Raw genomic sequence first — 25,609 nt, 5'->3', positions numbered from 1 at the left:
CTAGGCTCTTTTCCCCATATAACACAGAAATAATTGACAACATTTGAAAACTGTAAAAAAAGGTGCAAGGAAGAAGAACAGATTTGTATTTAAACTCCAGTGAACTGGACAAAAGGAGCTGCCCAGCAGGGCAACGCAGAAAAATACCTCTCAAAATAAGGAAGAAATATTTCCTTATTATGCATCAAAGTTCACCTGAAACAGGAAAGTGTCTTTTACTTTTCTGTTTCCCATAGCAAGGAAAGTAGCTGACAGCCTTTCAGAGGAATGCCTTCCCACAACCTGCCCTCCGCACTCACACTTTGCAATTTGGTAGGAAACATTCTCCAGCCCTTTGGCTCCTTAAATGAGTCTCAGAGCCAAAGTTCCTCTATCCTGTTTCCAAACACCTCCCTTGCCAGAGTCACTCTTTGTGTGGTTGTGAAACACAGTGATTTCTCAGGTTTACCTTGACTCATCTCAAAAAATATCAGACTGGATTCATGGTGAAGCACAGCACAAGATTTTTTAGAGATTTAAAGTAATTTTTTTTGTTATAAAATTAACATCAAATGCATTTCTAATATTAGCTTAAAACAGACTGCATCTCTATTTGCTTAATTACTTCTACTCAGAATTCTTAAACAGGTTCCAGCTGCTTCAGTTGAGGATTTGGCTTTAAAGAGACATCATGTCTTCCAAGTGCTGCCCTCAATTTTCACAATCTCTGTATTCAGATGTGGCTGCTACAGTTCGTTACAGTCAAGTCTGGGCTAATGACCTTTAAAGGATTTTACCTGAAACCAAGGCATTTCAGTACTTCACCACGGAAACCCCTTTCTGAATTCACGTCTAACTAGTCAGGAGTGACTGAACATCAGCTATGCAAATATCACTGGTGTTTTTTCCAATAGCTGGGTTTAATAAATATTTTTGCCTACCTTCTTAGACTACCTACCTGTCAGCTGCCCCATATCCACTCTAGGCTGGTCCTGTTATGAGGGATTATCAACATATTCATATGAATTATTAGAAAATACATCAGTTCTATATATATTCTGTGAAACTTCTGATCTTGGGAGGTGTTAAACATTTAGAATCATAGAATGCTTTGGGTTGGAAGGAAACTTTAGAGGTCATCTAGCCCAACTTCCCTGCAGTGAGCAGGGACATCTTCCGCTAGACCAGGTTGCTCAGAGCCTTGTCAAACCTGGCCTTGAATGTTTCCAGGGATGGGGCCTCCACTACCTCTCTGGGCAATCTGCTCCAGTGTTTCACCACCCTCACGGTAAAAAATTTCTTCCTTATATCTAGTCTAATCTACCCTCCCTTAGTTTAAAGCCATTGCTCCTTGTCCCACCACAACAAGCCCTGCTGAAAATATTTTCCCCATCCTTCCTATAGGCCCCCTTCAGGTACTGGAAGGCTGCTATAAGGTCTCCCCGCAGCCTCCTCTTCTCCAGGCTGAACAGCCCCAACTCTCTCAGCCTTTCCTCATAGGAGAGGTGCTCCAGCCCTTGGATATTTCTGTAGATATTCCATATGATATATTTTAATAAGGATGTTTTGGACACACTTATATAAGCACATTTTTCTTTTTACTTCAAGCCTGATCTTGGCTTTATCACTGGGTTTCCTGAACCATACTTTATGTGGATTTCAGCCCTGGAAATGAATACTGAAGTTAGGATTGCCTGATCTGCTGCAGCTGTCAGATATAGAACACTAGTGTCTGCTACAGCCTGACAGAGGCTGAGGAGTCCCCTTAGTCTCCATTTGGGTTGTTCATAGCATTTAAGCCACAAAACTTCAGCTCTACAGCATCAGCTGTTTCATCAGAGACAAAAGGAGTAACTTCCAGGAAACAGAGCATGCGGTTGTTTTCTGTGCTGATTAGCACTGGCCTATGGTACAGTCCACCCTTTGCAAAAGTTTCTTGCTTCCTATAGAGCACAACTTATGTGGTAGCTCAGCGCTACTGTCAAGAACCTGTTTGCATTTGAGTTCTTTTTCACCCAGCTCCGTTAATGAACTCAATCTTCCTTTTTACTACTTCCCACAAAGCACCCTGAATGCACCTCCAGCCTTTTTGCAGGTGGGAAAACAACACCACAACAAACTGAAAATTATCATATGACTTTGGAGGTGTGTTTAGGCTGCTCAGTACGTGAACTGAGAAGAAACTAGAAAATCTCCAGCTGCACCACGAGATGGTGCTCAGCCACCTCTGTAACAGGCACTTCAAGTACCACCAGAGTCGGGAAAATTTGCTCCAACTGGGTACCAACACCCCCAGCCTAAGCACACACAGACAGCTGGGCTCATAAGTGATTCTCTCTACACAGCCCTGCTGGATTCAGCACTCCCTGTAAAACACCGCTGTGCTACTGGCGGAGTCACCCAGCCAGGGAGAAATTGCAAAAAAAACCCCACCACTGAGCAAGTCTGCCGAGATGGAAACTTGACATTTATCACACTTGCGGCAAAAATCTTGAAGTTTGGATAGCCTTTTCAGTTCATTCAGGAAAATAAGCTCCATGAGAGCTATGCCAAAAACCACAAAAAAAGTCCTGCATTTTCACATCATTTTCATGCTGCTCCATCTGCTCTGTTTAACTTTAATATGCCTGAAATAAGTCAAAGTGTGACCAGCGAGAGAAATATTATAAACTTTCATTACAATGAGAACTGGCAATTATATTTGCACTGCTTTCACTGGCAATGATGATTTAGGAAGCAAGTTTCCCTTAATCTGAAATTATCCTAAGTAGCAAAATATTGTAATATAATAAATTGGGAGAACTTTCATTTGTTCTAGTATACCAAAACATGGAACTAAATGAGGCTAACTTTCTGCCCGTTGCCAAAAAGGCAGCGATATTGCCCACATTTGCGGCATCAATATTTTGGCAATTCTAGGACTATGATCAGTGTGTTCATGAAAGAGAGCGAGGCTGTGGCAGAACAGGCTATGGTAACAACGTAATCGGAGTGCATGCAGTTACTGTTACGCTATCATGGTGACTACAGCATGTGATTTGGCCAACCGTGTACTGACCTCCAAAAATCTCAGTGGTCATTTACAAATACGCTTCTTCCCTTCCTTTCTTGAATTAAAGCTGAATCAGAGCTGTTACATGATATTTGACGTCATCTTCCACAGTAGAACTGTCTACATTTTAGCAGCAATGGATATTTAATTTGTAACAGCCCTTATAAAACTCCTGGCTTCATTCTCCATCCTACTGAGCAAATTCAGAAGCCCACAATGAAAAAAAACCCTCTCAATTCTATAGCTCTTTCAGGGGGCCTCTTTGCAGCTGAAACATTTTTATGTTATTTCTACCTTTTAAAAACAATTATGAAATTCCAGTAACATTTGCGGCTGGCATTTTTCCTGTTGCACTGAACATGCAAACCCACTTCCTTCAAATTAGACCTTGTGCCGTTATGAACTCTTTAAGATGCATACAGCTGCAACTGCACATGCCAACTGGAATGAAGAGAATCCATTCAAATCTAAAACCCCTCACAGGCATGCAAAAGAACTTGGGTTTTGGGACAATAAAATATCAAAATTATGACATCGTTCCCCAACCCACCCAAGAAAGGTTTGTAGGTTTGCATGCAGCAGAACGATTTGGTAAATACTGTCCCTCCTTTCGAAGCTAGAAGCTAAACTCCGAGAACACAAGCAGAGTACCATGCTAGACGGAAGACCACAACTTTGCTTAACTGCCTGGATGCTGCAAGAACTTTTTTCACTAGGCAGTCCCAAAGATGTTAACAGCTTGGTGAAGGCAGCAACAGTTGCAACCTATAAGATGCTAATGCGAGTCAAAAGCAATACCAGCTACATTTCTTCTTTTCCCCACAAATTCAAAACAGTGGGCTGAATAATTTCAAGTAAGATTCCTCTGCAAAAAAGGGGAACAGAAAACACACTAATCCAATTGATGTCAGCACACTAACAAATTAATACACAGTTAAACCCTTACCCGAACCTACTTTTGCATTAACAGCTAATTAGAGTAATAACTTCCCTGTTTTGTTTCAAGCTTGCTGGTGATTCTTTACTTCAAATTCACAAGCAAACAAGAATAGTAAGATATTCGTGGATGACTAAAACTGTACCTGGTGATTTGACCTCCAATTTCTGATCAGGCCTGGATACTGTGAAATCTACCAATGACTGGCTGGGTAGACAAGGGGAGAGCCGTGGATGTTGTCTACCTGGACTTCAGCAAGGCTATCGACATAGTCTCCCATGATATCCTCCTAGGGAAGCTCAGGAAGTGTGGGCTGGAGAGTGGTCAGTGAAGTGGATTGAGAACTGGCTGAATGGCAGAACTCAGAGGGTCGTCATCAGCGACGCTGAGTCTAGTTGGAGGCTGGTGACAAGTGGTGTCCCTCAGGGGTCAGTACTGGGCCCAGTCTTGTTTAACTTCTTCATCAACCACCTGGATGAAGAGTTAGAATGTACCCTCAGCAAGTTTGCTGATGACACCAAACTGGGAGGTGTGGTAGACAAACCAGAAGGCTGTGCTGCCATTCAGCGTGACCTGGATAGGCTGGAAAGCTGGGCAGAGAGGAACCTGATGAGGTTCAACAAAGGCAAATGCAGGGTCCTGCACCTGGGGAGGAACAACCTCATGCACCAGTACAGGCTTGGGACGGACCTGCTGGAGTGCAGCTCTGTGGAGAGGGACCTGGGTGTCCTGGTGGACGACAGGTTAACCATGAGCCAGCAGTGTGCCTTGGCTGCCAAGAAAGCCAATGGAATCCTGGGGTGGATCAAGAAGAGTGTGGCCAGCAGGACGAGGGAGGTTCTCCTTCCCCTCTACACTGCCCTAGTGAGGCCTCATCTGGAGTACTCTGTCCGGTTCTGGGCTCCCCAGTTCAAGAAAGATGAAGAGCTACTGGAGAGAGTCCAGCGGAGGGCTACAAGGATGATGAGGGGACTGGAACATCTCCCCTACGAGGAGAGGCTGAGGGAGCTGGGCTTGTTCAGCCTGAAGAAGAGAAGGCTGCGAGGGGACCTTATAAATGCCTACAAATATCTGAAGGGTGGGTGTCAGGAGGATGGGGCCAAGCTCTTTTCAGTGGTGCCCAGTGACAGGACAAGGGGCAATGGGCACAAACTGAGGCACAGGAAGTTCCGTCTGAACATGAGGAAGAACTTCTTCCCTCTGAGGGTGACGGAGCACTGGAACAGGCTGCCCAGGGAGGTTGTGGAGTCTCCTTCTCTGGAGATATTCAAGACCCGCCTGGACAAGGTCCTGTGCAGCCTGCTGTAGGTGACCCTGCTTCGGCAGGAGGGTTGGACTAGATGACCCACAGAGGTCCCTTCCAACCCCTACCATTCTGTGATTCTGTGATTCTGTGATTCTACCAAGAGGAAAAAGCTATTTTTCCAGCATGAAGTGTGCGCACATGGCTGTTTAATATAGCAACCACTGAAGCGACACAAATCAAAAAGATATTTAACTGGGAAAATGACTTGAGAACTTCTCTCAGGCTTTCTAACTTTTCACATTCAGAATGAAAATGTTCAGCATATTGCATTTTCCACTAGCTAGAAAATGCTTTATGATGACATGAAAAAGCTTCACCACTGATCAAACACATCTGTGGCATCTTGGCCAGGTTTCTTGCGGTATAAGTCTTCCCATGCATTGTATTCCCTTTGCACAAGAGAAGCAAGAAGTCAACAATTGTTTCCTTGGCCCTGAAACCTCAAGAATCAGCTTTTCTTGAGAAGAGTAGAAGATAAGCAATTACAGAAGAAAACATCACTGCTGAAAGGTTTGCTAAGGGCAAGTTTCCAGAGAAGCAGCAGCAACACAAGCGTGCCATGTGCATCATACATCAGTGTGCACCAGCTTGACCAAGCAAGACTCTCTCTGTGAGAAGAAGGGTTCTTGTTCTCTCTACCTCTTTCTGTCCCTGCACAAACAGTAAGTATTTCTAAGGTGCTTCTTTCAGAGGCAGACTGCAAACCTGCAGCTCACCTTTCCCCAGCTCATTTCAGAGAGGCCAATGTTCAAGCACAGAAGCACGGAAGGATAATTTTAAAGTAAACTCCTATTTACTTCTCAAGCACCTGTGTGCAATTGCAGTTCACTGCTCCCTGAGAGAAATTTTCTAGCAGCAGTGCTTTTTGCCAGAAAACCAGCCTTGTTGTGCAAACTACAGGCAATGTGAGTGGTCATAGTGGCAGAAGGACAGTAGCAGTCACTGCTGAGATAGGTGGGTGGTGTGAGGACTGTCAAGCACAGAAAAAAGCTCCCAGCTGTGGAAAGGCAACTTTTCTCTGTCATTATCAACCCTATCACTATTCATTCATGGAAACAGTATCCAGTATTTAAGTCCTAATGCAGTCATTGTTTGATTTTAAGATAGTAATCAATCTGACATGTCTTAATCCTGGAAAAAAACACATTTAGTACTGCTACACAGCTCCCTGACACTACCACTCACAGAGGAACTCTCCTCAACCTCAGTGCCTTGCGTACAAAAAAGGAAAATCAATGAAATAGCAAAAGAAATGACCAATTGCGCAATGCCTGGACACCACAGACAACAGTGTTTCAGTCTACCTTTACCCCCCTATTTCACCGTAAGGCAGTGAAAGCGTTGCCTTTTAAGTCCTATAGCCCAATGTCCACAAACCTTGAAGTCAATAGCTGCTTCATGAGTGTAGTAAGTCTGGCTGGGAGTTAATTTTCTTCACAGCAGCCTGCGTGGTGCTATGTTTTGGATTTGTGAGCAAAACTGTTGACAATACACAGGCTGAGGGAGAGAGAGCAAGCAGCTGTGCGGTGCTTTGTCACCTACCGGGGTTAAACCAAAACACTGAGGAAAGTGCAAGTTATGACAGCTGATCTGAAAGGAACACAAATCAATTTATACAAAGAAAGCGGCCAAAATAACAAACTGAGAAGTGTACAAGTTTTTCTTTTTTTTTCTCCAGGCATTCTGGCTGAGATCCTGCAAACACTGCAACAGGAAAGAAAGCAAGATATCCTGTTTTCCCCAGAGAGACATGAGAAAGGAAGGTCGTATTATAACAACTGGTGGATAAGAGAAAAATATTGCTGATCAGCAACCAGTTCATTCAATGTATCATTAAAACAAAATCCAGCATCACATGACTTCAAAAGTAATACTACCCACAAACTTCTTCCTAGGTTACTCCAGAGTTCACCCACAGCATCTTTCTCCTCCAGCAAAAAAAAGAAAACCCCAAAACACCTCAAACTTTTCATATCCCATAATCTTTTTCACAGCATCCAGAACCCCAATATTTAATTGGAATTTCTAACCTTAAATAATGGGTATCTAGCTTCGTGACTGACAGGGTGATTGATACAGTTGTTGTGACTCTGCCCCCTTCACAACAGTTCTAATTTTTAGTCATAATCCTGTGGAAGGAGTCAGAGGCTGCAGGAACTGAGAATTCTGTATATAAAAACATACAGCACAAAGACAACCTTTCAAGCTGTGGCGAGGAGCAAAATATACGGAGTGGAAAAAAAATATATGTAGTAGGAACAATAGCCAGTAAACTGGCATAGCTGTTTTCCAAAAGTGGGTCATTGATTCCTGACAGACGGTTGCTGAGTTTCCAAGGTTAGTTTTCTTTCCCGCTAGGTCTCACCACAGCAATTTAGTTAAAAATAACGCAGAATGCGTTCCGCCAAGCTCTGCTCTCAACAGCGCCATCTCTTCAAACTGATGACCTTAGAAGACCTGCTGAAGCCTCTCCCTGAGCGCTAGAACTGACGACTCAGACTAGAGACTTTCAAAGGATGCGACAGTATCAGCTGGAAGATGAAGGCTTACTGCTGCTAAGAGCTGGGGCTAGCTGACATCTAGTAAACACAGACTTGCATTTGTAGCCTCAATTTACAGCCCCTGAAATCTTCTGGGATGCAGGGACCCTTCTGATATTGCAAACTGCAGTTTAGGATTGCAGAAATTCATTATGCCACAGCAAAACTTTAATCTTCATGGCACTGTCTGGATGAGGAGGATTAAAGACATTGTGAAAAGCCTGTGCTCATTACACCCAGTGTTCTGCACCCAACGATGCAAATCACTAGAGCCTCTTTACCAGTCACTCCTCACCCAGTATCTGCTGAGCCTTAAGACTCACTGATTTTGCCTTAATTTACTGAGAAGGTAGCACCCAACACAGCAAGCAGTGCTTGTGCTGATTAGTGTTTGCTTTTCTTTTTAACTATTCAAAGTCTCATTAGAGCTGCTCTCTCTGGGCTGTTCTCAGACAAAATTAATCACATATAAAATACTCGCTTCCTCCTAGATCCTAAAGCATGAGTTTGCAGTCTTGTGCAATTTTCTTTGAATAAAAGAACAAAGTGGACCTAGATGGAAGATGACCACTGGGAACCCAGCCCCGAAGGGTGTTGTCCTCTCCACTGCAATTGGTAGCTGCTTGGACTTTGTCCCTGCCTCTTTAAAACAAGCTCAGGAGCACCATTTCACTTCGTAGGGGCACCAAACAACCTCTGAGCTGAGAGCTTAAGTCAAGAGGTTTTTTCCCACTGGAGATGGAGTGGACTTGAATCAAGCAAGTCCGAGACAAAACACCTCACTTGGTATTAGCTATCACAGGGAAGAAGAATTTATTTGGTTATGTGATAAAGCTCATCTGCACACGCACAAAGGAGCTCAGAGAGACAACAACAGCAGGGGGACCCCAAATAATATCCCAAATTTTGAACACAAATTAAGGACTCCTGAGGAACGAATACCTTGTCCGTGCCACTCCTAAGGCTGTCCTAGCAGAGCCATTAGCCCCAGTGTCCAAGAGTGAAATTTATCACTAACTCATCTGGAGCAGCTCTTGAGATCACCTTTTGGACCAAGGGGCTTGCTGTCTAGGGTGGGACATGCATGATGCAGGGGAAAAGCACTTTGGGATCAGACAGACTTATTAGGGGATATGTAGGGGAGAAACCAAAGGCAGGAAAACGGAGGACTTTAGGTGATTTTGGGAGGAACAAGAATGGGGAAAATAGAGGGGTAAGGGGATAAAAAGGGCTGGTCATGTATAAACAGTTGCTGGTCAGTATGCTTACTTGGCTGTGCCCTGCGCCTGGTCAGTGTAGTCTGCCCTGTCTTCTTATTAAACTCCTTTCTAACAGTTTCCTGGAAGAGGGATCTCTATTCTGCGTGCATGAGGGTATACGGCGGCGTGAATGCAGCAACTGGAGTCAGGCCATGGGTCAGAGGGCCCGTATGTTTGTGCTGCCAGAGAATGGAATGAGCACGGGCCTGCGAGTAAGCGTGTGATCACTAGCAAAGTGCCTGTCAGCCACGCATCTTCAACCTCGCTGCTGACTGAATCTGGGAACAGGGAGTGGCAGTAGCCTCACCTCTCTCAGGCAGTTGGATACAGCTTGGTATGTGTTCCTCTAACAGGATTTTCAGTTTACCCTGTGGCAAAACACCTGGGAGGACTGCTGTTTTGTCACCTGACAGAAGGAAAAGTCTTCCAAAGACAGACTTGCTCCATTCCCTTCTTCCGCATTGCAGTGCAGCAGCAGCACGAGGCCAGACCAGCGCCCTGAGTCTGAGACTGCTCAAAGGTGAGACCGTGCTCAGCTAGGCTGTACAGATGCTACAGACACCAGCTTTGCTTTCACCACTACAATATGACATACTAATGACTCATCACTTTTCAGGCTGCATAAGCATTCATTTATTCCTGATTACGTTTAAATGGAGTTAGAAGATACGAGAGTCACAAATACGATGTGTATGTTTAATCATACCTCTTCACTTTCCAAATAATGTTTTCATGTTAGAGTACTATTAAGCTTTTATTAAAATGACAGCAACATCACGAGGAATCAGATAAGTGCACTTGGTTTTACAACATTTTGATTAGATTAGAGTTAGCATGGCTTCCTATTTACTTATGATGATATGGAAAAAAGAAAAACTCTGTCCAAGAGTTACACATCACAGGTTCGTCCTTTATGTTGTTACAGTGGCACTTACTAAAATTAAACATTTATGTCCGAACGAATTAAGTCACTAAATACAGTAAGCATGGAAACTGAGAAGTAACAACCAATCTCATAATCTAGCTGTTTTCTATTGTTAAAGACTGGTCTAAAATTAATTAGATCTGAAACAATGTGCTAACTCTGAAGCCTCAGAGACACAGGAGCAACTAGTAGTGATTGGACTGTGATTTATCATCCTCTTCCATTTGTAATTTAGCAACAGGTAAGAGAAGAACAGGATTTGCTGAGGCTTCACAAGTGACATGAAAATAGGTAATGCTTGTCTGGCATGCTTTAGTGAGAAGAAAAGGTCCCATTACAAAACAACAAGCGATAAGACAGAAGTATTCACTGTCCCAAAGGCAGCTACTTCTGGAAGCTCAAACTTCCCATATAGGCGGTGTCAAACTATGTGACTGTGACTATTGACATGCCACATAAAAGGTTTGGGAGAAGGAGAGAGAACTAGGCCAAGAAAAATAAATACAAGCAGTATCCTAGCAAGAACATGAAGACACCTCCAAAAGCTAGAAGATCTGTAGCACACACAGCCCTGTCCTTCACACTCAGTACTGGGTAGAATGCTGAAAACTATCCCCATCTGGACTGATACAAAGTGGGGTAAGTGAAAAGGGAATAAGGAAATTGAGGACTAGATATCTTCAAAAAAAAATTAAGAAAACTCAGAGCACCAGATATTATGACACAAGCTATAAAACTATCACAACAACTTTAACTTTCTTTAAAGTGAACTATGTATTTTAAGGAACAGTTTACACAAGATGGACCAAAGAGTGACTCTTCTTTAGGAAATCCTATTTAAAAACCCAAAATATATGTATGTAAAACCATAAGGGTATTTAGACTATACCTCTTTTCCCCATAAATCCAGCCAACAAAATTGTGCTATCTGTTATGTCTGCATCATGTTGAGGAATCATTCAACGCACCTTCACACCATGTATTTTGGGATCCTGATCCCGCTTTTGGTTGTGCTGATTTTGCACTCAGAGGAAAAGAGAGTTGCTACCCAGTTACATCTGTGTAAGAAACAGCACTGTTGTGTCCTTCAAATTCAAATTCTGTCAGTGTGTAGAAACAGACACAATCAATTTAGGTACCTTCACGAGTGAAAGGAGAGGATGAGATGTGTATTAAAATAATTGTAGAGAAAGTAAAAAATGTTCCTATTCTAGGAAATGATGTAAGTCTTCCATTTTAGGACTGAGAGATACAACAGTGATGAGAAACACAGAAAGGGTAAAGAAGAAATGAAATGATGGAAACCTGTATTTTGCATCAGATATATGACAACCCAAAGATATGCAAGCAAAAAACCCTTAACCCTTTCAATGAAAATTAAGAGCAAGTATACTGAAAATTAAATGCTTACCTGGGACAACATACTAGACCCCTCTCAAATAGCATGGGCTTCAGTGCTTGCTGTGGTAGGCTGATTAACCTACACGTTCCACAAGATCCCAAAAGTACAGCTCTGTTTACCTTTAAAACTATGCACCAGGTCCCCTCTATTCAGTTAGCAATGGTGACAGCTTAACCTGAAACTCTTCATTTGATTGGGAATCCCATTTGTCAAGTTACTTTAAAACAGCTCTGCTTATTTCAACAGACCCTGGCAGACCCATCTGTAAGCGGATAACTCCCTCTGCACAAGTAAATGTCAGTGTGCCTGCAAGAACAGTTACAGTGATATTTGGTCTGCTCCTGCCTACCCATATTTTATTCATGCAAGAGTACACATTTTTTCATCAATCAGTTCCCAGCAGGTTCGCTTCTAGAAAACAGGGCAGATGACCTAAGTCATTGCAATGGGCAGCAACAAAACAAGGTGTTGGAGGGACTAGGAGTAGGATTATTCATTTTCTGCAAAGTATCATAAAAAATAAATTAGGAAAATCCAAAGTGTTTTAAAATAAATAAAAACAAACCCTCAGAGGAAGACTGTATTTAAAAATGTAACAGGCTCAACTATTCAAAATGCATGGAAGCAAAATGATTCAAGATATTTTAATGCTTATAGGGAAACTAAGAAAAGCACTGGATTTAGACTGTCTTCCCACTGCTCTGATTATTGGATTCTCTTTTCCCTCTTCTTTTTTATTTTAATGTTTCTCCCAATTACTGCAGATTTTGATTTGTATGAAAACCAGACCATTACTCCTTGCTACTGACGCTGATTTCCCACCTGAAGATAGCATTCCATAGCTAAGCCTTTAATGGTCAGCTGTCATCAAAAGCCGAAGATGATAACAACATCAGACTATTGTCCAGTACCAGAGGAACTGATTATGGATGCTCAGATGACACGCATCAACTAGAACTATGGTGTTAGTGTTTAGACAGAGTTACAGGTGGCTAAGCAGCAATAGAATATGAACTCATAGGAAGCAAATTATTCTATTTTTATGCAAATGTCCTCAGCACTGCTGGATAAAAACTGGTGACCTCAGCTAGCAAAGATAAAAGGCATTTTTTCTTATTACCCACTCTATCTTGAAATACAGTGTTAAAACTTTGAAGACCAAAAGGAATGCAGCAAGAGCTATCAAGCTTTGAGTCATACAGGACTAATCCCACATAGACCTGCAACAGGGCTGAAGAAGGCTGCAGTTCTCAACGTTGTGAACTCACAGTCAAGCTCCTACAGCATATCAGGGCCCATAGCTGGAATAACCACACATCAGCCAATGCTTTGCCTTGGCCCTAGCTACAGGCTCCCAGGGACCACTTCCCAAGACCAAGAAACTAATTGCCTCCACCTCCCTGCAAAGCAGGATCTCATTGAGCTGACAATGACGAAGAGGGAAAGCGGATCTACTATCTGCTTAAGTGTGTCTTTTTTTTTTTTTTCCTATTTGCAACCACAAAGAACCTTTTAAATTTTGCAAATATTGTACATGGGGAAAAATACCCAAACAACTGCTGTCTAACGCTATAGACCTACTTAGTCCAAAACCACGGCAAAGCTGCTAAAAAACTGCTTTACAGTAAGATTCTCTCAGTACTGCTACAACTGGCTGTGCTACTTGAAAGCTCTAGGTTTGCTTTTGGGGGTCCAACACACTACTTTCCACCTTCCTGCTAGCTTGGATAGGTCTCACTGCAGAGCAAAATGACCACAGCCTCTAGAAAACACAGAGACCATCCTTGCCTTTTACTCTCTTATAGCATTTCTAAAGTGATGTTTAGCTTTCCATAAATCTTTCCACATAAAATCTAACACAGAGGATCTGCCAGTTAAGGAATTTGGTTTCAAGATAAGTCTCAAAGCACACCTGAGAGTTAAATGGCTCCATTCTTTGGGAAGTGATTTTTACTTTGAGGCCAATACCTACTTCAACCAGCTCTTTGAAGTAGAACAGGAAAGATTTTGTTTGCTCAATCAGTACGATCTTTCACTATTATTTTTCAGATATTGTAGAAGCCTTATTCCCTACTTTTAGAGACTGAAAGGGATCTTCAGTGACCCAAAGATTCAGCTGGAATTTATTATAGAATTTATTTATTATAGAAACCTAAGAGTGGTAAATGCTATATAAAATGTTTTCATGTAACTCTGACAACACACTCAATCCAAGACCTATTTTTTCCTTCTTCTATACACAAATAAAAATGATTTTGAATAAATATCAGGTTAAGCTGTCACCATTCTGAAATAAAGTGAGAGTTTGAGGTGGGTTTGTCTTATTTTTGAAATACACATGCCTTTTTTGTAGTGGAGAAGTGCATACAGTACCTGTTGTTATTCTTATGTGGTTCTTTAAAATTTTCATAAAGACAACAGGTTACCAGTGAAATACCATATCAGCTCATCAGGTTCCTCAGGTGCTCTTCTGCAAAGCTATGAAATAACAGTTCATCTCCTCCTTGGAAAAACCTAACACAAAATTTTCACATACAATCATCGTAAGGTCTTCCCTCCTTCCCCCCCAGCTTCACATCACACCCAACCCTTCAATTTCAGAAGAATTTTTTAAAAGAAAAGAAAAGAAAAATAAAATAAAATAAAAACAGCTTATAAAACAGCAAAGAAAATAAAGTTATTTTAATATATATAGAAAGAGAACAAAATGAAACTTGAGGGAAAACTTACTGGCGTTACAGTTTATCCTGATACAGTCTAGATGGGGAAAAATAAATGAAAGATGAAATTGCATCCTTCAAGGTAACAGCTGCAGACATCCAAAAACAATCAGTCCACCCTTCCGGGGACAGACACACGCAAAGAGATGTGGCCATTTTATACTTATATACAGTCTGTACAAGTTCAGGAGTGGATGTATATGTACAGTATATTCCACATAAATATCTGTTACATAAATATATATATATACACATATATATACACATATGTATAGAGAGATATACCAATATACATATATATCCACACGTTGACACAGAAAGCTAATTTCTTTTTATAAAAACCTATGCATCTATTAGTATCTTCTACTCCAGGCCATGAACTGATGTGAATTGCAATTAAAAAATTTATCATTAAGATAAAAAAAAAAAACCTCTCTCGAAATGCAAGTCATACTCCAGTGTCATTTCACTTTTTAAAGACCTTTAGTAATTTCTCTGAGAAGCTTGAAGCTCAAAGTCAACCTTTACACTTGGTTTCTTTTGAATTAATTCGTATTGTTATTGCATAAATATACCATCTGCCAACACAGAATACCTGTAAAATCAGCCTATGAGATTTGTTGGTGCAATATTTAACCCTTTCCAGCTCTCCCAAAGACAGACCCTCTCCTATTTCCCCCAGTGCCAGCCCAGAACACTTTTCAATATGTGCACAGACACATTTGACACTGTCCATTCAGGTGAAGAAAGGGTTAATATACTGCCCAGTTGTGTCCTATCATAAAATGGCCACTTGCAAACAGCTAACCGCACGAACGCCCAGCCCAGATTTCAGCTAGTTCTGGAGGTTGGGAATGCTTCTTTTTTTTGCTTGGCAGGGAGAATGGGGATTTCTTTCAAAGGTCCCCAACCCTGCCATTTCCTCAGAGCCCAATCTCATCTTGCTGTCTGAACGCTAAGACTGAATGTGATACTCATAACATTCAGGGAGAAGATGAAATGGACAGTGAAGTGACAGATGTGGGAACCTTTTTTTTGCTGGCCCTTCTTTGTTCAGAGGTTACAGGCAAGGGAGGGACGAAGAGGAGTACATGGAAAGAAAAACAGTTACGCTTGTGGAACCTAATAAATGGTAACTGAGGGGTTTGCGCAAAGAAATCAAATTGAGATAGGAAAGCCTAAGCTAGAGGGCTTCTGAGCATTGCTTCTCTCATTTAACAGACTAATGCTTAGCATATCTCAGGATACGACCCATAACAGGATCTTGCATTTATAAATGCCTAGTTGCAACCTTGTGAACATCCATTACTGTGGTGTTGGACATGGGCGAGAGCTATCGTATCAGTGATATCACATATCTTGGGCCATGCTGACCTTCTCTCAGGAAATCAAGGCCAGGAATAACAGCACCATGCTACTGGACACCCTGTCTGGACAACTAAAGCTTTGACTAGCAGGGACAGTCATATTTATTACAGAGATATAGCCCAGTAAGAGAGATTATACAGAATGGCAAAAAAAATACAATTCAATTTGTGCTTAACTGGGCCAATTTTATGTTTACTCAGACAGATGTAGGAAAATTATTTCAGCAGCTGAAACTAAATGCAGTTCTTAAAACATGAAAGAGGGGAAAGAATAAGAGTCTATAAAGAGCCATAATGAGCAGGGACACACCAATCAGGAGAAGCATAACCAGAGAGAGTCTGTTTTCAAGCAGAACTTCTCTTGAGAAAATCTGGGTTTGGTTTTGTGCGATTAGGTTTGTCATGTGTCGTCAACCGCAACAGAAAAGTGGGAGCAAACAGCCCTGGAGCAATTGGTACGATCACCATACAGTGGTGGCTATATCCCTTAGAGGAGCTGGGTGGGGTAAGGGGAACTCTGAAGTACATGCCGGGGAGCTTCCCTCTATGACCTGATGGAGAGTGAGAACAACTCCCAAGTCTCACTGCAAGCGAGATCAAGAGAGTTGTTACAGCTGGAACAACAAGGAAATTTCTTATGGGCTAAACAGTAAGCGTGCTGGAATGGGTAACATGGCTGGTCCTCGGCAACATTCATCAAAGTTAGAAACTAAAACCACTGTTGTGTTTCACTTTTTTTTTTTGCAGCGATACCGAAATAACTACATGTTCCAGGGCTTACCCTCAGGCTGAGTCACTGATTGCTCCAGGTGAAGGCATCGATGTTTCAAACTGAAAACCAGTGTAGCCCTTACCTGGCTGCTAGATTTCTATTTGAAAGGACAGGGAGAGACCAGGCCACTGAGGGAGTTGCCCTGACAACTACCATGGCGCTGTTACATCTCCAGACTCTGCGAGCACAAAGACTCCGCAATGCGGTGCAGTGGGGTGCCAGACAGAAACACCCAAGCAAGCTCCAGAAGAACCAGCTCCCAAACCAGACTTGGTCCGGCTGGGTCAGTAGAGATCCCACATGGCAGCTCAGCGAGTGCATCTGCCTGCACTGCTACACCTGCACCACCATACTCTCCACACTACCTCCAAAGAACAAGCATAGGGGTTTTGTTGTTAGTTTCCTTAATTCCGAGCCCTGCCCAAAGCAACCAAAAAAATTTCCAATCCTTAATATACGAAATTGTTTTTTGCCGCTTACATCAGTTTTTAGAAAGGAAGAAAATACCTATATTCCTCTAAACTAGTACAACACTACAAATCCAAAGCAGAGGATGCTTTCCCTCGCAGTAAGTTGCAGGTTTAGCCTGCTCAAAACAGCAGCAGCTGGAGAATTTGGAAAGAATTAAAGAAACTGCTTGAGATTCCTCCTGCACAATACCAGGGCAATAAGACTTCTGGTAATCATCATCTGGGGCTCTCAGCCCTGTTATCAGCATCTACTGATGAGATTTGCTTTATTTAGGTATGGCTGCATTCCTGACCTCAAAAAAAGGTTTTCCTTTGCTTTAGGTTTTGAAGAGGAGTATGGCTAAACAGCTGTAAGTCCAGTCACCTGCCAGTTCAGCAATTGGATGAAGAATCTGGAGGACAGCAGTAAAATGAAAACACAGTCTGTAACTGCATGGGGAGCAGAATGACCTGGAAAGACCTTCTATAGTTACTTCCTTTCATTATTATCCCTAATGTAAACCAGAAGCTGCATCCTTACTGCTCAGATGGAAGGTTTTCCAGAGCACATCACCCAGAAAATGGGCCAAAGACCCTCTCCTTGCAAAATGTTAAAAAGCTTCACTGCAATTAGCTAACACTAGGGATTCAGCATTTGAATGGAGGTATCCTTAGTAGCAGACAGAAGTCTCTGTGTATTAGGCCTGTGTTTCTTACCATTTGTGATATTTATTTGACATTGGTAAGGCCATAGGCTGTTTTCTCCTTGAATAGGAATGTCAGTCACCTTTGATGTGTGAGGACAAAGTATTTGTTCATTTTGATGAGCATCCACATGTGCTTATGGAAAAAGCACTTCAAGACAAGACCAAGACAATAAAGATAATCGGGGCCTGACTGTTTCTAAGCTCACTCTAGGTTATTTTCTATAGGGAAACCAGATGAGGTCCTGTGCATAACTCAAACCCCATGTTATAGTGTGGCTCCTTGCCTCTCTCCTACTTGCATGCATGTGCACCCACCTGCAGCTGGCATGTCTATGACAACAAGAGAATAAAGATCAAGGGCCTTTGTATGCAGTGATTATAGAAAATAAATTTATCAATGAGAAAGAGTGTAAAGGGGCATACACTTGCAGGTCTGAGTGCATGATTTGCACAAAAGGAAATCTGGCATAAAAGTCTGCGCCCCTTTCAAAAAAGAAAAATAGAAGATGTGCCTGCTCTGTTTGTATGACAAAAGAAACTTTGCATTTTGGAGAGTCAAAGATGCTTCTGGCAACCTTGAGGAGATATCCTTAGAAAAAGATAGGCGAGAGGGATGATTACACTTCCTTACAAGACAACAGATTCAGATTAACAGGAGAGGCAGGAAGTATTTATTCTAGTCACCAGTGACCTGAAGATAAGGCCAGGAAGAAAAAAATCCTGAAATATTCTCTAATATAAGTCTGTGACACTATGAGCCTCCCACTCATCAATGGAAGGAAAAATGTGGAGGTGGATCTCCCTATCGGACCAGCCAGTTCTTTCCCTTTCTGCACATCTCGGCATTCAGAAATGATTCCCAAGCATGTTCCAAGCCATCATTTGTTTCATTTCTCTCTCTCTCCCCCCTTCCACTCTGGACTCATTTCTTCAGACTCCTTCTCAACAGAAGTGAGATCTGCATCACACTCAGACTTCTAATCTTCACACAACAAACACTCAAACTACTGTGATACGTGCTGTCAACATGCAGATTGCAGTGCCTCAGGCACCTGCATGGGAAAGGTCTGAAAAACAGTCCTCGCTCCTCTTTCTCAGAGAATTATTCATCCCTACTCTTCCTTTCTCTCCCACCTTCTACAGCAAGCACCCAGCCGCCCGTGCCCACCCACGCTTGGTTTGGACACTGAGTGCTCAGGAGGGGGGTGGGATATGCCAGCCCCTGCGGGCTGCTCTGTACGCTCTGTTCTCAGGGCTGTTTGCTGTGCGGGCCGCAGGCTTCAGGCCTTTGAAGGGTTGAATACCATCTTTTGATTTACGATGGCTGATGGGGTATGGGAAAGCTTTACAACTGAAATACACAGTAGAGTTTAAAAAAAAAAAAGGAAAAAAAAGAAAACAAAAAACAACATAGGAAGTACCTTAATAATCACACAAATGATAATAAGTAAACAAATGGAATAGATCAAAGAAGATAAGGAAGAGACAGCTCTTAGTAATAGTATTAAATGACTTCTAAGAAAAGCGCACTTAAATAGCTCACCACTCAAAACAGTCTTTGTTTACACACATCTGTCATGGGTTAGACACTCACGGGGATGCTGACACGTAGCTAGTCAGCACCGAGCACTCACAGGTCTTTGGAGGTGGTGCTGATGACTTTCTCACTGGTGAGGGGGTTTTGGCAGGGTCAGATAATGACGACTTGGTTCTTGTTTGTGACATTTTGGCTATGAACATTCTCCTTACAGCATTAGATGTGATTTACAGCAAACAACTGAAAATGAGTGGCTCTGGTAAGGCCATTCCTCCTCAAGTTCTGTTCCTTTAACAGCAAGGTAACTTTGACGCTTTGACAGAAGGGAATTCCTGTTTCATGAAATATATCTGATAGCTTTATAAATCTGAAGAGACCACAGAAGCTCAGCCCACGTTCCAACAGTATAAACTACGCTTCTGTAGAGTTGGGCATAGGAGAGTGCTGACAGGTTTCCACTGGTGAAGGCTGCAGTCACTTTTGGGGGAAGATTCAAACTCACAGAAATTTCCAGCTGAAAAGCTGGCAAATCTGGCATATGTACTGCTTCAGTGCCTGCAACTACACAAAAATAGCCTTCAATTAACACAGGGCTTCGTTTACAGATTTTGTCCCTGTAAACTGTCAATGACACATCTCTTTCTAAACATATGTATGCCATATGTCAATTCTTTGGCCACCTCTTTTAGATGCCAGATAGCAAATGTTGAATTGTCCACTTCTAGGCTAGGTGATGGCGTAACGGACACCAGTGAGTGTTAGAAGTGACCAATGCCAATTAAGCACCCCAAGTTGACAGGCCCTGAGGGAAAATATTGTCTGCCAACATGATATGAGGAAAACTGGAAAGGAAAGAATAAGCTGTAAAAAAATTATAATTATATTCAGGGTAATCTAAATTTCTCCTCCTTGTATTGACATAGGGTCTAAGTCTAGGAGGCCCTGAACACCCTAAAGGAGCAATTTCCCCAGTTGTCATTGATTTTAAAGGAAAATGAAGATAAAACAGAATCAAAAAAGTGGTACTTTTCTCAGAAGAAATTTTTCATGAGGTCTGGCACTTTTCATGCTGTAGTACTTTTCATGTGGAAGTATCAAAGACGACAGAAGCAGCACTTACTAAAATACTACCACATTTCTGGCAGGTTATGAACTATTCTGTCTTCAACAAAGAGAGAAACTAAGGAATGAAAAGTAAAAGAACTGGCTCTGGGTTACAAGGAGATAGTGTAGAGCTAAGCATTCAGCTGCCCCATTGCTTCCTCAGCAGAAGCGTGCCAGTGGGGGGGGTGGAATCTCATTTTGCCAGATTATTAGCACCAACTGTATTAGATCAGAAGAAAATACAGACATACACACATACATATATATACACATGCCCTGGAGTTTTATCTTTGCACAGGTAAGAATGCTCAACAGCAATTCTTTTGAGGTGTTCTCCAGGGAAACCCTGCAATTCTATGAAATTTTCCTTCACTTAAAGTTAATATAAGCAGAGATGGCTATCAACAGAGTGCTGCTTCTTTCTATTTGAGAAGTTACAGTCATAGCTGAAGTTGATCTATTCCTTCTGTCCTCTAGGCCAGTGTGAACAGCACAGCAACTGCTCCTATGCCAGCTAGACACTCAATAGTGCTTTACACTTCTTCAGTCAAGCTAAGCAGAGTATATCTATATTCCAAACAGAAACTCTGTAGCACTGTGTTTTCTACATTTTTTTCAATATAAAAAGCAAGAGTTTCTATAGCCCTTTAGATGGAGACTCTTTGCTTTTGAGAGATATGAACTTGTTTAAATGCATCATCTTCTCTTCACTTTCTTATTCCAAAAGCAGATATTAGGGTTTGACTTGCACTTTCTAAGCCAAAAAGATGCTAGAATTTTAAAAAACAAGCTAGTTCAGAGGACAACTGCTGGACAAACATATTGCCTAGGTGAGGCTGAGGAACCCTAAAATCACTACTCAAGCTCACCTATGGTGCAGCAAGACCTTGATAAACTTACCACATCTAGCTAGGACAGGAGTTAAAAACAAGACCCACTACTACAGGTATGTGTGTATAATACTTTTTTCATCCTCTACAAACAAAGCCACTACATGGTTTGCCTCTGATGTCACCATACCAGGGCTTTGAACATGCTGATGCTGCTAGTTCAAAAAATGCAACAGCTTGTTCCACTGGTGCTTAGAATTTTGAAAGCTGACACAAGCTTTCACAGACCATGCACACACCTTCATATAGAGTACTCTACATATTAGAAGAGGTTTAACATTTTGCACTATCATGATAGTTCTGCCTCTGACTCAGAATCTCTTCTTAGTTATATCCCTGGATTCACACGAAGCAACAAGTTGTATCACTGAAAAGTGAAAGCCAGCTTCAGCTCATGTATTTATATTCTTTAAAAAGGCTATCTGTCATTCAGTACAATATTTAAAGACTGGCAATAAAATGGATTGAGGCTAATCTAATAGTACATTCACTCCCAAATTTTTTTTTCCATCTTTGTTATTGTTGGACTTATTTCTAATTGTCTTTTTGTTCTTATTTTCTGGGAAAGTGTAACTCTAAGGAGACTGAACATAACCCTTCGGGATGGGGGGGTGGGGGTGCACTTTTATTATTGGTGCCTTCATTTTAACAAAGGCATGATCAAAAAAAAACAGGCTTTTTTACTACATATAAAAAGCCCTAAAGGCTGAAACATATAGCAATTAGAAAATAGAAATAATCAGCAAATTAGGAAAATAGACCAAGATGTATCAAACACTGCCAAATTCTGTAAAGAGCATGGGATTCACACAACTCCTGTTTGCCACCTTATCCATTTTGCTTCCCTCGGACATTTGGCTTTGACTGTTTTGAGTGATGCTGGATGAATGAGGGATGTAACTGATCAAAAGATGGACCAAGCAGCATGTCTCACACAGAGCTCACCAGTCCCAGACCAAGAAAGGAAACTTAAAAACTTAAAGACTTCAAAAACCAACACTGTCCATAACGAAGAACTGACAGCAAATCTTCATGCAGCAATGCAGAAGAGAATTTCTCTCCGCAAGAAAATATCATTATGAAGGTCTCAGCAGTTATTTTAGAAATCAATCCAATCAAACAAACAGAAATTAAACACAATTATTTAAAAAACACTAATCACAAGCCCAAATTAATAGTGAAGGGGCAGTGGAAGGTTTTTATACGATACCTAAATTGACCATAAGTTTGACACGGCCTCCATCCAGCTCCAGACGCAGAGTGTCAGCAGAGTCTCGTGAGGTGGTTGCCATTAACAGCCCATAAGCACGCTGGGACATGAAACGGAAGGACACGTCTTCTGCTTCGGTATGCATGACCATAGGCATGATGATCTTCATGTACATGCTGCCATCATAGCTCAAGATAGAGGCCTCTGCAAGGAATCAGCAAACAATTGCAAAATATGAAAAGAAGTTACATCTGTGCGATCTTCACTCCTGAAGAACCCTGACATCTATCATAGAGCACTGCGTTTACAGAAACCATACCACTTGCCACAGAAAGGTATGTAACTGGGGAAAACCACAGCAACTGTTTAACTGCATCCAGCAACCCTATGTGGCAAGTACAAGCAGCAAACATAAAGATACAGTATTCACCACAACTGGAGGCAGTGGTACCCATGGAGACACAATCCCTAAGGACAAGTGTGTTAGCGCAGGGCCCTTTTGTGATAAAGAGCTGGCAAAGCCTCTGTTTTCCACATCTTCCAGACAATGCGATCTCCAGCCTTCCCTAGCACTAGCTGTAATGACTACTTCAAATAATGTCTACAACACTTCTACTAAAGCATTTAGTCTTGCCTTTGAAGGCTCAGAGTTCCTATTTCTGGTACTCTTAAGAGCTGTTCCTTATTTAGAGAGGACTTTCATTCTATTCCTAGCACTTTAAAGAAAAACCACCACCACATGAAGCAAGTTTCTTAATAAGTCTTTTCTACATCAGATTTGTACTGTTTCACAATTTTAGATTTTTCCCCTACTTACTAAGAACTAATGCTAGTAGAGCTCTGCTGACCCAACCAATGGCATGCTAATGAAAATGAGGAAAGGAACAAACCAAACTCCACTGCAAGTTTAAGTGTCATTCAAACACAGGGAAACTCAGGAGATGGAGGCACAATGAAAGCCAGGAGAAGGAAAAAGGAAAAAAGCAAACAGCAAGAAAAGAAATTGTATTTTTCTATCATCTCTGAGGATGTCAAAGAAATGGGAAGTTCAGCTGAGAAAAGGAGTTATAGTACTTAACATTCTCTATTTGTTCAGGGTCCTGCCTGCAGAAAGTGATATCCTTCTCTAAGAGGGTAGAATTAAAGTCTTGTGACAGAACTGCAGCAACCACTACAGCATGGAAATCATTGTTTCAGCCTAGGAATACGCTCCAAAGCATTTTTATCCACTAAGTTTACAAATCTACACAAATATATTAATGTATGAATCCGAGCATCCCTACTCCCCACAGCCAACCCCCACCAAAGGCAGAGCTGTAGAGATTGCTCCATGTAGGACTTCTACCACAAAACTGCATATGAAAATCCCAGAGGCTGAGAAAAAAAAAACAGTTCAGCTCCCTAGGCACATGGAAAGATTGCTTCATAAAGCACTCTTACCAGTGCCTCATCCAGTTCAGCTACAGTTTTCTCAAATGGCTGGGCCTTTGACACTGTTCCCCACAGCATCCTCCTGGAGAAACTAGCTGTCCATGGTTTGGACGGATGTACTCTTCGCTGGATAAAGAACTGGCTGAATGGCCGAGAGCAGAGAGTGGTGGTGAATGGAGTTAAATGCAGCCGGCGGCCAGTCACGAGTGCTGTCCCCCAGGGCTCAATTTTGGCTCCAGTCTTGTTTAAGATCTTTATCAATGATCTGGATGAGGGGATTGGGTGCTCCCTCAGTAAGTCTGCAGATGACACCAAGCTGGGTGGGAGTGTCCATCTGCTTGAGGGTAGAAAGACTCTGCAGAGGGATCTGGACAGGCTGGATCGATGGGCTGAGGCCAACTGTGTGAGGCCAAATGCCAGGTCCTGCAGCTGGGTCACAACCACCCCATGCAATGCTACAGACTTGGGGGAGAGTGGCTGGAAAGCTGCCCAGCAAAAAAGGATCTTGGGGTGTTCATCGACAGCCAGCGGAACATAAGCTAGCAGTGTGCCCGGGTGGCCAACAGCATCCTGGCTTATGTCAGGAATAGTGTGGCCAGCAGGAGTAGGGAGGTGATCGTGCCCCTGTACTCAGCACTGGTGAGGCCGCACCTGGAGTACTGTGTTCAGTTTTGGGTCCCTCACTACAAGAAGGACATTGAGGTGCTGGAGCGTCTCCAGAGAAGGGCAACGAGGCTGGTGAGGGGTCTAGAGAACAAGTCTTATGAGGAGTGGCTGAAGGAGCTGGGGCTGTTTAGTCTGGAGAAGAGGAGGCTGAGGTGACACCTTCTTGCTCTCTACAACTACCTGAAAGGAGGTTGTAATGAGGCAGGTGTTGGTCTCTTCTCCCAGGTAACTAGCAATAGGACGAGAGGCAATGGCCTCAAGCTGGGTCAGGGGAGGTTTAGATCAGATATTCGGAAAAATTTCTTTACTGAAAGAGTGGTCAGACATTGGAACAGGCTGCCCAGGGAGGTGGTTGAGTCACCATCCCTGGAGGTGTTCAAAAAAAATGTAGATGTGGCACTTTGGGATATGTTTTAGTAGGCATGGTGGTGTTGGGTTGACAGTTGGACTTGATGATCTTAGAGGTCTTTGCCAACCTATGATTCTATGATTCTCCCCAGAAAGAGAGATTCACCCCAGAAAGCTAACACTTCATCTAATTTAACTAACTGCAATAACATGTATTTGGAACATAGATGTTCTCCTTATGTTTCACCTCTTTGTCCCACATTTCCCAGCCAGAACATTTATGCTAACAGGAGCATAACTTCTAGAGGGAAACAGCAAGCTTGGCAGAGCCAGTCCTTAAGTCCTCTCAATGCCTAAGTGTTAGATGCTAGAGTAGGGTAGACAGATGGGAAACTGATGCTGGAAAGGAACCATGGCTGGCTCCTCAATGGCCAGTAACACAACTGTACTGTGTATAAATATGCAAATGAGGTGATAAATAAGGATATAAGTATCAGGCTGATAAAGTAACAAAGGAGGCGTGTATATAGTTACAAAACGTGTGGTGCGGATCACTGCGCTTGTGCTGCTGCAGTGACCCACCGCACAAATACCTGGTATGCAGCACCTCTCTGATCATGGGACATACAAACGCATCATGAAGAAAACTTTTCTGGGAGCACCATTATAATAAGACGGCTGTGAACAGCATTCCTATTCATCAGTTTTCTTAGTCACATTCCCCACATACTGTCATGGTCTGTACATACAAAGCTCTCTACACGCAACACCCACTCAGCCATACGTACACCTTCTGGGTACCAGCTGTCAGTGCTGCCCTGGAGACTCACATGTTCGCTCAGCCAAGAAACAGAGAAGCTAAGAAAGCTTCTTTTTCAGGTGGGGGAATGGTTTCTTCTTTTCAAAGCGCAATTCTCTTCCCCCTCACGTCTGCACCTCTTACTTGCCACCCACAGCTGCAAGCTGGAACTAAATGTACTGTATATTATACATACACTCAAAGGCAAT

The 25,609-nt window shown here is 42.3% G+C and overlaps 1 protein-coding gene across 11 annotated transcripts in view; it reads right to left on the bottom strand.

Annotated features, from left to right (window-relative positions):
• NRXN3 (neurexin 3) overlaps positions 1–25,609 on the bottom strand; it is a 1,053,133-nt gene that overhangs the window by 657,864 nt on the left and 369,660 nt on the right. For 10 of the 11 annotated variants that reach the window (XM_075425785.1, XM_075425786.1, XM_075425781.1 and 7 more), the window contains 2 exons: positions 22,157–22,360; positions 14,131–14,157 (listed from right to left, as the gene is read on the bottom strand). In XM_075425785.1, coding sequence (XP_075281900.1) covers positions 14,131–14,157; positions 22,157–22,360 — 231 coding nt within the window. The remainder of the gene's footprint in view (positions 1–14,130; positions 14,158–22,156; positions 22,361–25,609) is intronic. The other variant, XM_075425775.1, reaches the window with a different exon arrangement.

Source organism: Opisthocomus hoazin, chromosome 7 (assembly GCF_030867145.1).
Source record: "Opisthocomus hoazin isolate bOpiHoa1 chromosome 7, bOpiHoa1.hap1, whole genome shotgun sequence".
NCBI classification, from domain to species: Eukaryota; Metazoa; Chordata; class Aves; order Opisthocomiformes; family Opisthocomidae; genus Opisthocomus; species Opisthocomus hoazin.
This window is presented reverse-complemented; position numbering and strand designations above follow the sequence as displayed.